A 14,712-nucleotide genomic window follows, 5' to 3' on the forward strand; every position below is an offset into this window, starting at 1 on the left:
GGCATGTGTCTGTACAGATTTGTTCCTGTGCTTTGTCAGGGAGTTTTTTTAGCAGATGTTGTAGTTTCTTTAGGTAATCCTCAGTGGGATCAGAGGATAATGGCCTGTAGAATGTGGTGTTAGAGAGCTGTCTAGCAGCCTCTTAGTCATATTCCAATTTATTCATGATGACGACAGTACCTCCTTTGTCAGCCTTTTTGATTATGATGTCAGGGTTGTTTCTGAGGCTGTAGATGGCGTTGTGTTCAGCATGGCTGAGGTTATGGGGCAAGTGATGTTGCTTTTCCACAATTTCAGCCTTTGCACATTGACGGAAGCAATCTATGTAGAAATCCAGTCTGTTGTTTCGACCGTCCCGAGGAGTCCATGCAGAATCCTTTTTATTGTAGTGCTGGTAGGGGGGATTCTGTGGGTTAATATGCTGTTCAGAGGTATGTTGGAAATATTCTTTGAGTCGGAGACGTCGAAAGTAGGATTCTAGGTCACCGCCGAACTGTATCATGTTCGTGGGTCTGGACGGACAAAAGGAGAGGCCCCGAGATAGGACAGACTCTTCTGCTGGGCTAAGAGTATAGCTGGAAAGATTAATAATATTGCTGGGTGGGTTAAGGGAACTACTGTTGTGGCTGCTTGTGGCATGTAGCAGTTTAGATAGTTTAGTGTCCTTTTTCCTTTGTAGAGAGGCAAAGTTTATCTTGTAAATGGCTTGTCTAGACTCATAGACTCATAGACTTTAAGGTCAGAAGGGACCATTATGATCATCTAGTCTGACCTCCCGCATGATGCAGGCCACAAAAGCTGACCCACCCCCTTTCCCTTGACTCAGCTGTTGAAGTCCCCAAATCCTGTGATTTAAGGACTTCAAGTCGCAGAGAATCCTCCAGCTAGCGACCCCCGCCCCATGCTGCGGAGGAAGGCATGTATTCTCACACTTCTTATCAAACTGTCTGTACTGGGCTAGCTTGATTATCACTTCAAAAGTTTTTTTCTCTTACTTAATTGGCCTCTCAGAGTTGGTAAGACAACTCCCACCTGTTCATGCTCTCTGTATGTGTGTATATATATCTCCTCAATATATGTTTCACTCTATATGCATCCGAAGAAGTGGGCTGTAGTCCACGAAAGCTTATGCTCTAATAAATTTGTTAGTCTCTAAGGTGCCACAAGTACTCCTGTTCTTTTTGCGGATACAGACTAACATGGCTGCTACTCTGAAACCTGTCATTAATGTTTTTAGACGCTCTCTTTCTATAACTCTATAATATATAACTAAACTATTGTTGTATGTAAAGTAAATAAGGTTTTTAAAATGTTTAAGAAGCTTCATTTAAAATTAAATTAAAATGCAGAGCCCCCCGAACCGGTGGCCAGGACCTGGGCAGTGTGAGTGCCACTGAAAATCAGCTCGCGTGCCGCCTTCGGCACCCATGCCATAGGTTGCCTACCCCTGCTATAATTCATATAGATGTTTCACCATTTTCACTATTCATTGTTTCAACCAAATTACCTAGTACTCAAGGTATGGCTCACTGGTCAAGAATTCCCAGATCCCACCCTGAGCTCTTTTTAAAATGATGGTTACAATATTTGCTACTCTTTAGTCTTCTGATACCTTTCTGCTAATTTTAATGAAAGATTACTTAGTTATCTAGAAATTCAGCCAATTCATTCATAAGTTTCTTCAGAACTCCTGGATGAACACCATCCATTATGGAATAATAACTGAGACAAGTTCCAAAAGGCTTCAGTCATTCTTTCTGAAATTATATTTAAAACTTTTGTCTGTTGCATGCTGCAGCTATAGCATTTTCAACATCAGTTGTGGGGTGCCAGAGTGGCCATTTACTGATTAGGATACATTTCCTAAGAGATGGATTCCAGTATCATGTCTCTACACAAAATACTTTGCACACAGATCCAGCTGAAGAGTGAAATAAATATCACCACAGGCATAGCATTTTTCTGCAGTCATGATGTATTTTTTATTTCTGAGTTAACTGCCAGAACCAGTTGTCCTACTAGCAGTAAGTGAACTACAGGCAGTAGCCTGCTGTCTGGTCAATACGTTCCCAAGTTGATAAACTACTGATTTGTTTATTCCTGATAGAGTATCACCATGGAGATCCTTACTGTTGTTACAAACTGCTTCTTGGAAAAAATAAAAACATATAACACAAATATCATTTTTTTGGTAGAGCATCACTATCATTCACCCACTGCATTACACAAATTGTACACATGTCCACAAAAAGCACAAGTTGCAGATCAATGGACCTGACAGATGTAAAAGATTTTCAAGTAGTGTGGTTTTTTTTTTTTTTTTTTAGGGAAGTTGCAGAGATATCTAATAGCTCAACTTTCTATTATATTGTAGATCTCTGATTTAGGACTATGCCCTCTTTAAATGGTTTCCTTTTTCATTGTAAACTGAATTTACATATCTCATCTGAGATCCTAAATTTCTGAAAATTTCACTAGAACAAAGAGAAACTGTAAGAGAGTCCAAATCAAAATGGAGAAGAGTAATTTGGTTCTGTGTGATCAGCTTAGGTACTTTTTCAAGTTTAAGATTGTTGTGTTATGGCCTTATCCAGAAGGAAAAAACCCAAAACTGTCTCAGTAAGCCAAAGCCTATCATGAATACTGGATCCAGTTTTGGTGTCCACAATTCGAGGTGTTAATAAATTGGGGAGGGTTCAGAGAAGAGCCATGAGATTGATTAAAGAATTAAAACACATCCCTTATAGCGATAAACTAAATAGATTGAGTTCCTTGAGTCTAACAAAGAAAAGGTTAAGGGGTGACAATCACAGTATAGAAGTACCTGCTGGGGAACAAATATTTGCTAATGGGATCTTCAGACTAGCAGATGTACGTATAATAGAATCCAGTGGCTGAAAGTTGAAGTTAGACAAATTCAAACTGGAAATAAGGCATATGTTTTTAACAATGAGGATAATCAATTACTGGAACAGTTTACCAAGCGTCATGATGGTTTCTCTATCACTAGCAATTTTCAAATCAAAACTGGATGTTTTTTAAAAGATATGTTTGAGTTCAAACTAAATTGTTTTGGGGAAGTTCTATGCCCTATGTTATGCAGGAGATCAGACTAGATAATCACAATTATTCTGGCCTTGGATTTATGAATGTTTGATTTTGGGACCTTCTGAGTTTTGTAAGATCTTTGATATTTTTCAAGGGAGCTATGCTAATTGATATCAGCTAAAGATCTGTCCTTAAGTGATCTCAAATCATTTGGAATGTATCAAACTGCATCCATGTGACCAATTTTCCATAGCGCTAAAGTGAGTCATAATGGTTGGGGATCCTGGCCTTAGACTTTAGTCTACTGAACATGCTTCATGTAGATGCAAGCCATTTGCATTACAGACACATAAGCTAATCAGACCCGGTGTCTTCAAATGAATAATAAAACATCATAGGCGTAGTTTGGGGAGTGCAGGGGGCATTGTCCTGCCAGAGGCGAGGCATGGGAGGGTGTCACATGCCACTCCCCTCCTCACCCCCCATTTCTGCAAGCGCCAAGCTGCCCTGCAGGGCTTGCTTTGCTCAGCCTGCCCAGGAGAGGGGGTCTCTGCCTCCTCCCCCTCCCCCTCTCCTGCACATTTCGGCTCGCCGTGAGCCAGACAGAGTAGGGTTATTTAAAAAATTTAATTTTTTTAATTTAAAATTTAAATTTAAAAATTTAAAAATATTTAAAAAATAAAAAAGAGGACACTCCACAGGCCCTGGCCCCGCCCCTTTCCCACCCCGGCCCCGCCTCTTTCCTATCCCTGGCCCCGCCCCAACTCCGCCCATTCCCCACCCCTTCCCCAAAGTCCCCGCCCTAACTCCCCTCCTCCCTCCCAGCCACGCGAAAAGGGCTGCCCGAGCGCTACCGGCTTCACGGTTTGCTGGGCAGCCTCCAGACCCTGCGCCCCCGGCTGGCGCTTCCCCAGCGCAGCTGGAGCCCAGGAGGGGAAGCGCTCAGCCGGGGGCGCAGGGTCTGGAGGCTGCCCAGCAAACCGTGAAACTGGTAGCGCTCAGGCTTTGGGCAGCCCCTATGCCTCCAGACCCTGCGCCCCCGGCCAGGACGTATGGTAACCCTAAAACAGAGTAACTTTTTCCCTGCGCTTTGGGTCACTGCCTCGGCAGCTGGACGCCGCCTCCTTGATCCTAGTGACCACCCCTTTCCTGTACAATGGTTAGTGCTCATGGAAGAGGGGCAGAGCAAGGGGGGACAGAGGGAAGAGTGGTGGGGGGAAGAGAGAGTGGGATGGGGCAGAGGACAGTGGGGAGAGAGGATGGGGAAGAGAAGGGGATACAGGAATGGGTGGGGGGAAGCAGGAGCCTGGAATGTGGTGTCCCCGCGGCAGTAGCAGCAGCCCCAGCAGAGAGGCAGCAACAACAGCACCAGAGTAGGTGACATCACTGCAGCAGCCAGTGCGGGAGTGGCTGCCAGCAGCAGCTGGGGTTCCCCCGTTAAGCCAGCCCATCCCCCTCCCCAGCACCAGCAGCCCAAGTACTACTCCAGGCGGGAAGAGAGAGCCAGTGAGCCAAGGGAACTGGCCTTCGTGTGCACGTGTGTGCATGCATGTGCGTGGCGTGCTTTGCCCTCCCCAATATAGCAGTCAAACTACACCTAGGTAAAACATGTTGACGGAATTAGATACCAGTTAGATGTCTAACTGATGTGAAAAAGGCAGGACCAATATTATCTGTAATAGGCCAGTTCTAGGTTTTGCAATCAACCATTCAAATTCCCCAAGCATTTGGATTAGGAGGAAGGGATGACTGGGAGCCAGCTTTCCATGAAATGCCTCTAAGGTGTACCTGACAGATGTAATTATTTTGTTGCTCTATCTGGGGGTGAACAATTTTTTTTCAAGTCTTATGCACATCCAGAGTTGAATGGTTATACAGATAATAAGGTGTTAGTCAACTCAAGAACTCTATACAAGAAGTTAATGATCCATAGAAACTGAAACTTAAAGAAACTTTGACCACATACTGTTCTACCGTAAATAATAAAGTGATCTTACGGTTTATATTGAAATTGCACTTACACAGGCTTGTCACTGTGGATTTCATATGAATGACTTGGCAAATATTTTTTCAAAAGTTCCTTTTGAAGTTCTTTATGTTGTCTATTGGATAATATTCCAAATCTGTGTACCACTGGCACTTTGATAACTGGCATCTTCTCATGCTATAATCAATCTAAAATCACACAAAACAAATATAAAGTACGTTACAATCCACTGAATTGGGATTTTTGATTGTATCCCCACTAGTGAGAGAAACAGCTATTCACAATCTATAAGTGAAGATGCATATCTTCTGCCATATTGCTGTTCCTTCTCATAGGAACATCAGCATGCTCACAGAAGACGACAGTTACACTTTCTAAGAGATACCATAACAAGGTAATCATGTATGACTTCGGGCAAGTTGTTTCAACTCTCTGTCCCATAGCTTCCTCATCTGTAAAATGAGATTAACAGCATTTGCCTACTCACAGATGGACAGTGGGGCGTCCAAAGAAGGGAACTGTTAGCTATACTAATTAATTATTTGAGCCTCTTGGATGGAAAGTGCTATACACAGTAAGTGCAAAGTATGATGCAATAAATGGGAGGAGGGATGAAAATAGGACCCTGGAGATAACTAGACAGTAGCATCTATTTACTTGCTGCACATTTGTATGACCAAAGGAACTTTACTGTGATTAATATGACTTTAAAGACTGAATTTGCAAATGAGCCTTGTTCTGGTCTCTAAACTTGTACCCAAAATTTTGTACACACAATCATTTGAAGCCCAAGAGACAAAATGTGTGCATGCAAATCTGGCAAATATCATTTGCATACACAAATTTTATACTTTGTGGCTGCAAATTATTATACATAGACAAACAAAGATGTAAGCTTAGACGCTGTTTTTGAAATTGTGGCTATAGAGATCTATTCATATGCACAGAACACAAATACCTATTGCATTACAGTTGCAATAATGTGAGGGTTCACTTATCATCGAAACTGATACACATAATATAAAAGTGTCACTTGTTAATCCTACTAAACTATTAAATCCATGGATCTATACTGAATCAATGGAAGACAGAAAATTCAAGTATGAAACTCTGACATAAAAATGTTTTCAGCCCTATCTCTTTTGTATCTGAAGTTCTCAGATCATTTGGGGCCTGATTGAGCAAAAATGTGTCTGACTTCAATAAAATGCAAGATTTTGGAAGCACACTTTTTACCAAATCATGCCCAGGGTATAAAATAGCACCCACTAGCCAGCAAGATACAGGTAGTCACCATGATAGAGAACCACATGTAATCTATCCATAGATTTAACACTGATTTTTTTTTGTATGGCTTTATCAGTTTAAGTCAGACAATTAACAATATCCTAATACAGTTTTTTGTCTTAATGTACTTTGTTTTGTTCATTTTAAAGAGATGTATATAGCATAGAGCCACAAATAACTTAGGCCAAATTCAAGCAAGACACCTTAACACAATCAGGAAGAGCAGGCAGCTAATGAGTTACAAATTGTGCTCGGAAGCAGAAGGGATACATTCTGTAGCCGGGAACAAGTTACCATGGCTGGGAGTAGATTACAGCTCAGAGTTGGGAGTGAGTCTGTGGAGAAGGACAAGCCAGAAAATGACTCACAAGTGGTGAGTCGAGGTGGGAATTAAGACAGCAGCTAAAAACAGAAACCTGAAAATCTTGAGCACAGTGAAATTTTGGAGGAAAACAAGGAGAAATACAGCCCTCTTCTGGCCCATCTCTGTTGTGGTTGAAGTTATATACTGATAGAGAATGGGCTCCCTATTCGTATTTGGCAGAAACATAGCTGTAGAAATCTTTATTCACAGCCAGAGCTGTAAACACAGATCTTTCTCTCTTTGGAGAGGAAGCAGCATAGTGTAAGTTCCACTGCTTAAGTTGCTGCTGAAACTTTCCTGTAAGTGCAGGGTTATTTAAATAGATAGTATTTGGTTTTTAGTTTGGTTGGCCAGTTACTGAATTTCTGTTTAAAGTGTATTCACCTCCAACTACCAGCTCCTCCTGATTATAAGTACCAGGAAAGAAAGAAAGAAAGAAAGAAAGAAAGAAAGAAAGAAAGAAAGAAAGAAAGATGATTTTTAACTCAAGACTGCTGAGGTGCTAGCTAAATGTTGGTTTGGTTGTGGTTTTTGGGGGAGGGGGGGTTAACATAAGAACATAAGAACGGCCGTACCGGGTCAGACCAAAGGTCCATCTAGCCCAGTATCCTGTCTACCGACAGTGGCCAATGCCAGGTGCCCCAGAGGGAGTGGACCAACAGGCAATGATCAAGTGATCTCTCTCCTGCCATCCATCTCCATCCTCTGACAAACAGAGGGTAGGGACACCATTCCTTACCCATCCTGGCTAATATCCATTAATGGACTTAACCACCATGAATTTATCCAGTTCTCTTTTAATCGCTGTTATAGTCCTAGCCTTCACAACCTCCTTAGGTAAGAAGTTCCACAAGTTGACTGTGCGCTGCGTGAAGAAGAACTTCCTTGTATTTGTTTTAAACCTGCTGCCTATTAATTTCATTTGGTGACCCCTAGTTCTTGTATCATGGGAATAAGTAAATAACTTTTCCTTATCCACTTTCTCCACATCACTCATGATTTTATATACCTCTATCATATCCCCCCTTAGTCTCCTCTTTTCCAAGCTGAAAAGTCCTAGCCTCTTTAATCTCTCCTCATATCGGACCCGTTCCAAACCCCTAATCATTTTAGTTGCCCTTTTCTGAATCTTTTCTAGTGCCAGTATATCTTTTTTTAGATGAGGAGACCACATCTATACGCAGTATTAGAGATGTGGGCGTACCATCGATTTATATAAGGGCAATAATATATTCTCAGTCTTATTCTCTGTCCCCTTTTTAATGATTCCTAACATCCTGTTTGCTTTTCTGACCGCCTCTGCACACTGCGCGGACATCTTCAGAGAACTATCCACGATGACTCCAAGATCTTTTTCCTGACTTGTTGTACCTAAATTAGCCCCCATCATATTGTATATATAGTTGGGGTTATTTTTTCCAATGTGCATTACTTTACATTTATCCACATTAAATTTCATTTGCCATTTTGTTGCCCGATCACTTAGTTTTATGAGATCTTTTTGAAGTTCATCACAGTCTGCTTTGGTCTTAACTATCTTGAGCAGTTTAGTATCATCTGCAAACTTTGCCACCTCACTGTTTACCCCTTTCTCCAGATCATTTATAAATAAGTTGAATAGGATTGGTCCGAGGACTGACCCTTGTGGAACACCACTAGTTACCCCTCTCCATTCTGAGAATTTACCATTAATTCCTACACTTTGTTCCCGATCTTTTAACCAGTTCTCAGTCCATGAAAGGACCTTCCCTTTTATCCCATGACAACTTACTTTACTTAAGAGCCTTTGGTGAGGGACCTTGTCAAAGGCTTTCTGGAAATCTAAGTACACTTGTCCACTGGATCCCCCTTGTCCACATGTTTGCTGACCCCTTCAAAGAACTCTAATAGATTAGTAAGACACGATTTCCCTTTACAGAAACCATGTTGACTATTGCTCAACAGTTTATGTTTTTCTATGTGTCTGACAATTTTATTCTTAACTATTGTTACGACTAATTTGCCCGGTACCAACGTTAGACTTACCGGTCTGTAATTGCCGGGATCACTTCTAGAGCCCTTTTTAAATATTGGCGTTACATTAGCTAACTTCCAGTCATTGGGTACAGAAGCCGATTTAAAGGACAGGTTACAAACCTTAGGCTAGGTCTACACTACCCGCCTGAATCGGCGGGTAGAAATCGACCTCTTGGGGATTGATTTATCGCGTCCCATTGGGACGCGACAATCGATCCCCGAATCGACGCTCTTACTCCACCAGCGGAGGTGGGCGTAAGCGCCGTCGACGGGAAGCCGCAGAGGTCGATTTTGCCGCCGTCCCTACAGCAGGGTAAATCAGCTGTGATACGTCGAATTCAGCTACGCTATTCGCGTAGCTGAATTTGCATATCTTAAATCGTCACCCCCCCCCCCGTAGTGAAGACCTGCCCTTAGTTAATAGTTCCGCAACTTCACATCTGAGTTCTTTCAGAACTCTTGGGTGAATGCCATCTGGTCCCGGTGACTTGTTACTGTTAAGTTTATCAATTAATTCCAAAACCTCCTCTAGTGACAGTTCCTCAGATTTGTCACCTACAAAAGCCAGCTCAGGTTTGGGTTGCATTTGTTAAAACAACAACAGGGTTTAATAGCAGAACTTAATCAATATAAAATATTCAATATACAAAATCCTAAAGTACAGAAAATGTTTATAACATACATACAAAATTTAGAATGTTTTGCCATATAAAGAACCATTGGCTAAAAAAAAATACACATTTATCTACTCACTTATGCAGAAGAATTTCACTGAGACTGTTAAAATGCTAAACTCTTGATATGTTTATCTGCCTTATTTTTATGGCATTGAGCAGAAACGTCATACAGAATCTTCAGCTAGAATGCAGATTTCTCCTTGAAAGGTTATTCTTTTTCAATATAAAAAAGCCACTTAGGATTAAGTTTCAAACTGTTATTTTGAAGCTAGAGCTTTTTAAAAAAGTAACTAAATACCAATTATTAACATAGAACTTTTGGTATGAACTGTCTTTTTGACAATGACTAAGATTTTTAAGTTTAGAGACACATTTTACAACTGCACAGCCTCCACTTTTCTTCCCCCCCTCCGCCCCCCAAGGACTTCATGAAATATTCTTAAAGAACTTGTCTGATACTGCATTACAATGCCAAGAAAATAAAGAATTTGTCAATTCAAGTCTGCTGAGGCCACTTATTATGGCAAATTATGATGGTAAACAATGTCAAGGCAACTTATTACAATATCAAAATGCTGTCAGTATGAGATGTACTAACATCAACATTTTTAAAAAGACAGAAAATGAAATAAAAATAGCTAGTAAAATAAATAACCCTTATGAATCATACAGGGCTTTTGATCTTCAAGGTTCTTATACAAATTAACTAGTCATGAAGAGTTTAAACAAACGTAAAAAAAAAAAAAAAAAATCCCATGACCCGGAAATTTTGTGTTAAGTTTAGCATAGTACCCCAGCTTTTCTCAATTTTGTTTAGAGGCTATAGCATGAATTACATGAGGCAAAAGCCGGCTTGCTCTGCAGTGGTGAGTAACTGTGGGAAAGAGGGTGTAGTAAAGAACCTTTTGTCCTTGCACAAATTGGGCTGGTCCCCACTTAGTCCGGACTTCGGACTAAGGTACGCAAATTCAGCTACGTTAATAACGTAGCTGAATTCGAAGTACCTTAGTCCGGACTTACCGGGGTCCAGACGCGGCCGGAAGTCTCCCCCCGTCGACGCCGCGTACTCCTCTCGGAGAGCTGGAGTACCGGCGCCGATTGTGGGCACTTCCGGGATCGATCCGGGATCGATTTATCGCGTCTTAACCAGACGCGATAAACCGATCCCAGAACATCGATTGCGTGCCTCCGGACCAGCCGGTAAGTGAAGACTAGCCCATTGTCAGGCGAGCCACACGTTTAGGAGAATCCTGGGAGGAAGAGCCAGCCTCTGCATCATGTCCCCAGGAGGAATGGATTTATGGCTTGGAGAAGTGTGTGTAGCCATCCCAGTGAATATTAGTTAGCAGATAGAAGGCATCTATGTATAATCTACCTCAGAGATGCATCAAGTGTGCCAGTTTGTCTTCTGGAATGCTGTCTTACCCTAACAGGATTACTAGGGCAAAGGATGTACAGGCAGTGTTTCTTCTAATTATGGTGCCAGCTGGGGCAAGATTTGATTCCAGTTCCTTTATCAGAGTATAAAAATGGTAGTTTACAAAAGGCCGAATCCAACACCCACTGCAGTCAATAGAAAGTTTCTAAAAATTATGGGTGATAATTGTGACAGTGTACCCCATAAGGCTTTATGGGGAGGGGGTGCTTATAAATGTATGTATGACATAACTGGAATATGTTTTATGCTGCCTGTGCCATGTAACATATCTCCGTAAGGGTTGTGATCTACTATATCTATTCATCCTATTTGTACGTATATATCATTTTCTACTCAAGCTTAAGAATATGGGCTGTATGCTTGCCTGATTTCTAAGTAAGCTTTGTGAGGCATTTGGTCAGCTTCTTTAGGAAGGAATTTGCCAGGTTAAGTACCTGATCAGGAGACACTTAGGGAACAATGCATCTTGGAATGCTCCAATCCACATGAGAAGTCTTCCTGGAGACATGCAAGATGCCATGTGGACAATGCAAAGACTGAGTCATGCAGGGGCATGTGACTTGCCCAGGTGACTCCAAAACTCCATCTTGGAGCTGGGCTTTGCAGAGGAGGGAGGTCTCCACCCACAAGAGAGAGTCTACTTAAACCTGTGGGAGACCCCTCCATTTTGTCTTCAGCTGGCTAAAGAAGGAGCCTCTCCACCCCCCCCAGGATACTTGAAGGAGACTGAAACAAAGGACAGTAACTACAGGGGGTGTGAGTGATTGCTGGACCCAGGCTAAAAGGAGATTAGCCTGTAGAAGGGAGCATTCTGGAACTGGTGAGGAAAGTATCTGTATTCAGTTTGTTTAGGCATAGATCTGCGCATTTTGTTTTATTTTGCTTGGTGACTTACTTTGTTCTGTCTGTTACTACTTTGAACCACTTAAATCCTACTGTCTGTATTTAATAAAATCACTTTCTATTTAGTAATTCACTCAGAGTATGTATTAATACTTGGGGGAGCAAACAACTGTGCATATCTCTCTATCAGTGTTATAGAGGGCGAACAATTTATGAGTTTGCCCTGCATAAGCTTTATACAGGGCAAAACAGATTTATTTGGGTTTAGACCCCATTGGGAGTTGGGCATCTGAGTGCTAAAGACAAGCGCACTACTGCGAGCTGTTTTCAGGTAAACTTGCAGCTTTGGGACAGGAGATTCAGACCCTGGATCTGTGTGTGGAGCCAAACAGGAGTGTCTGGCTCAGCAAGACAGGGTGCTGGAGTCCTGAGCTGGCAGGGAAAACAGGAGCAGGGGTAGTCTTTGCACATCGGGTGGCAGCTCCCAGGGGGGTTTCTGTGATCCAACCTGTCACAGTGGCGTAGTCGAGCAGGATCTGTGCATAGTTGATTGCTTTGAGATACTGGTAGTGATTTTAAGTGAGTTTTAAGTGTGGTGGCTGGAGAACAGACAAAGTGGTTACTGGTTTGTTATTTTCTGTTTGCTTATTTCGGGCAAGGGAAGTAGGGACAGAAAAGGAAACTCTCTATTAACTAAGAATCCCCTGAGCTGAGTGCATCTCAGTTTCAGTGAACTGCAGAGGGGTTGTGGCCCAGCACAAGAAAGCAAGACAATGAGTACCAGTGATCTCAATTCCAGTGAACTGCAGAGTGGTTGTAGCCCAGCACGAGAAAGCAGGACAATGAGTACCAGTGACGCTGCTATTAAACTAAAGCTGGCCAGGTTGGAAGCAAAAGAGAGAGAAAGTGAACATAAGAGACGGCTGGAACTAAGACAATTAGAAATTAGTGCCATGGAGGCAGAACATGCAAGGGAAGAGGCTGCCCACAAGAGAGCTATGGAGGTCGAGGCAGCGAGGGCGGAGGCAGAGGCAGCAAGAGTGGAGGCAGAGGCAGCGAGGGAGGCAGTGAGGGCGGCAGCGAGAGTGGAGGCAGAGGCAGCGAGAGAGGCAGCGAGGGCGGAGGCAGAGGCAGCTGCCCACGAGAGGGCTATGGAGGCCCAGAGGGAGGCCCGGAAGCATGAACTGGCTGTTATGGAGTCAAAGAGACGAAACCCTCCCCCTGCTGGCTCCACTTCCCCGAAAATCCATAAATGGGAGCGGCTATGTCCACAGTATGATGAGTCCAGCGATATTGCCGAATATTTCATCACCTTTGAGAGACTGTGCACCCTCCATGCCATCCCTGAAGATCAGAAGATGACCACATTGATAGCAAAATTGACTGGCAGAGCTCTGGACATATTCAATAAGATGCCTATTGATGATGCTTCAAACTATGGTAAATTTAAGGAACTGGTTTTGAAACAGTTTCAGGTTACACCTGAAACCTACAGGGTTAAATTCAGGAGCCTTAAGAGGGGATCTGGATTAAGTAATGTGGCTTATGCCAATGAAATGAGAGATTTGGTAGATAAATGGGTGCGGGGGAGAGGCATTACCAGCTTTGAAGGGATGTGTGATCTAGTTACTCAGGAACATTTCCTGAATATGTGCAGTGATGAGGTAAAACAGTATTTGTGGGACAAAAAGGTAAATGCAGTGGGTGAATTAGCTGAGTATGCTGACTCTTATGAACAAGCCCAAGCTGCAATCAAACACAAACCACTGGCAGAAGGGTATAAGGTTGGGGGAAAGCAGAATCACCGTTTTACCCCTGGGTCTGGGAAAAAAGAGGCTGGGCGGTCACCTCCCCATTCCCCTGGTACTTGACCCAAATTCCCTGTGCAAGCAGAGGAGCCCAAGAGGTGCTATCGTTGTAAGTCCACTGAGCACCTGAGGAATAAGTGTCCCTTACTGAGTGAAGCTGCGGCTTCTCAGAGCCAGGCTGTGGCCTCTTTCCACACAGGATTTGTAAAGCTTGCTTCCACACAACCCAGCAATGAGCATATGCATGCTGTTAAATTGAATGGTCAAATGCTTCTTGGATTAAGGGACACGGGTGCTGAGATTTCTGTGGTCAGGAGGGACCTAATCCAGGAGAAGGATCTGTTGCCAGGTAAAATGGCAGAATTAGAGCTGGTCGGGGGTTACAAAGTCCTTGCACCTTTAGCTAAAGTACACATGCAAACTCGGGATTTGCAGGCTGAGCTGACTGTTGCAAAGGTGGCACACAATTTTGCACCGTTTCTACTGGGGAATGATTTCTTTAGTGTGGCAGAATCTGTCCCAGGGTTGGTTAGCAGTGAGAAGGAATCTTGTGCCAAAAGCCCCAGAGGGGGGGGGCGAAGTCACACAGACTGCTGGGGGAATAGGAGAGTGTCTCTTAGATTCCTCTGCAGCAGTAAAGGATGCAGCTTCGGGGGCAGGGCTGGTTGTGGCCAGTTACTGTAGCCCTGGGGCTCAAGGGAAGTTCCAGAGGGAGGAGCTGGATGAAGCCAGCTCCTGTCCCGTGATCATCTCCCCTGGGGAGGGGGATGTACCACCTTGTAGCAAGGAGGCCACCACAGCTGCTGACTGCCAGGAAGTTGCAGGTCAGCAGGGGGCTGGGCCGGCCCTGGGGTGCACAGAGGCGTGTGTCCCAAAGGCGGAAGTTGGGGTCCTGGGGACCGCTGTGGTAAAAACAGGCCCCAAGGACTCTATAGCTGAGTGCCAGCCCAACCCGAGTGGAAGGGGAGGGATTTTGCTGGCCAGTGAGGGGTCTGTCGTAGCTGGTAGCTGTGAGTCCACAGCTGGGGCAGGATCACCTTCCCTTTCAGGGGACACAAGAGTGTCGGACCCAGCGGGGAGCCCAAAGAGGGAAGCCCAAATGGAAGGTCGGGGGGGCCAGAGAGTCCACCCACCTTTTGTGGGGAGGGGCTTTCCCAGGAGGAGGGTGAAAAGTCTGCATTCGAAATGCCAGCCCCCTCTCCTGTGGATCAGGTTTTAAGGGAAACCTGGGGGTCAGGCCTCCA

The 14,712-nt window shown here is 43.7% G+C and overlaps 1 protein-coding gene across 1 annotated transcript in view; it reads right to left on the reverse strand.

Annotated features, from left to right (window-relative positions):
* TMEM232 (transmembrane protein 232) overlaps nt 1-14,712 on the reverse strand; it is a 149,596-nt gene that overhangs the window by 115,461 nt on the left and 19,423 nt on the right. Inside the window, exon 2 of the mRNA XM_065599249.1 lies at nt 5,070-5,223. Coding sequence (XP_065455321.1) covers nt 5,070-5,203 — 134 coding nt within the window. The 5' untranslated portion in view covers nt 5,204-5,223. The remainder of the gene's footprint in view (nt 1-5,069; nt 5,224-14,712) is intronic.

This window comes from Chrysemys picta, chromosome 6 (genome assembly GCF_011386835.1).
Source record: "Chrysemys picta bellii isolate R12L10 chromosome 6, ASM1138683v2, whole genome shotgun sequence".
Classification (NCBI taxonomy): domain Eukaryota; kingdom Metazoa; phylum Chordata; order Testudines; family Emydidae; genus Chrysemys; species Chrysemys picta.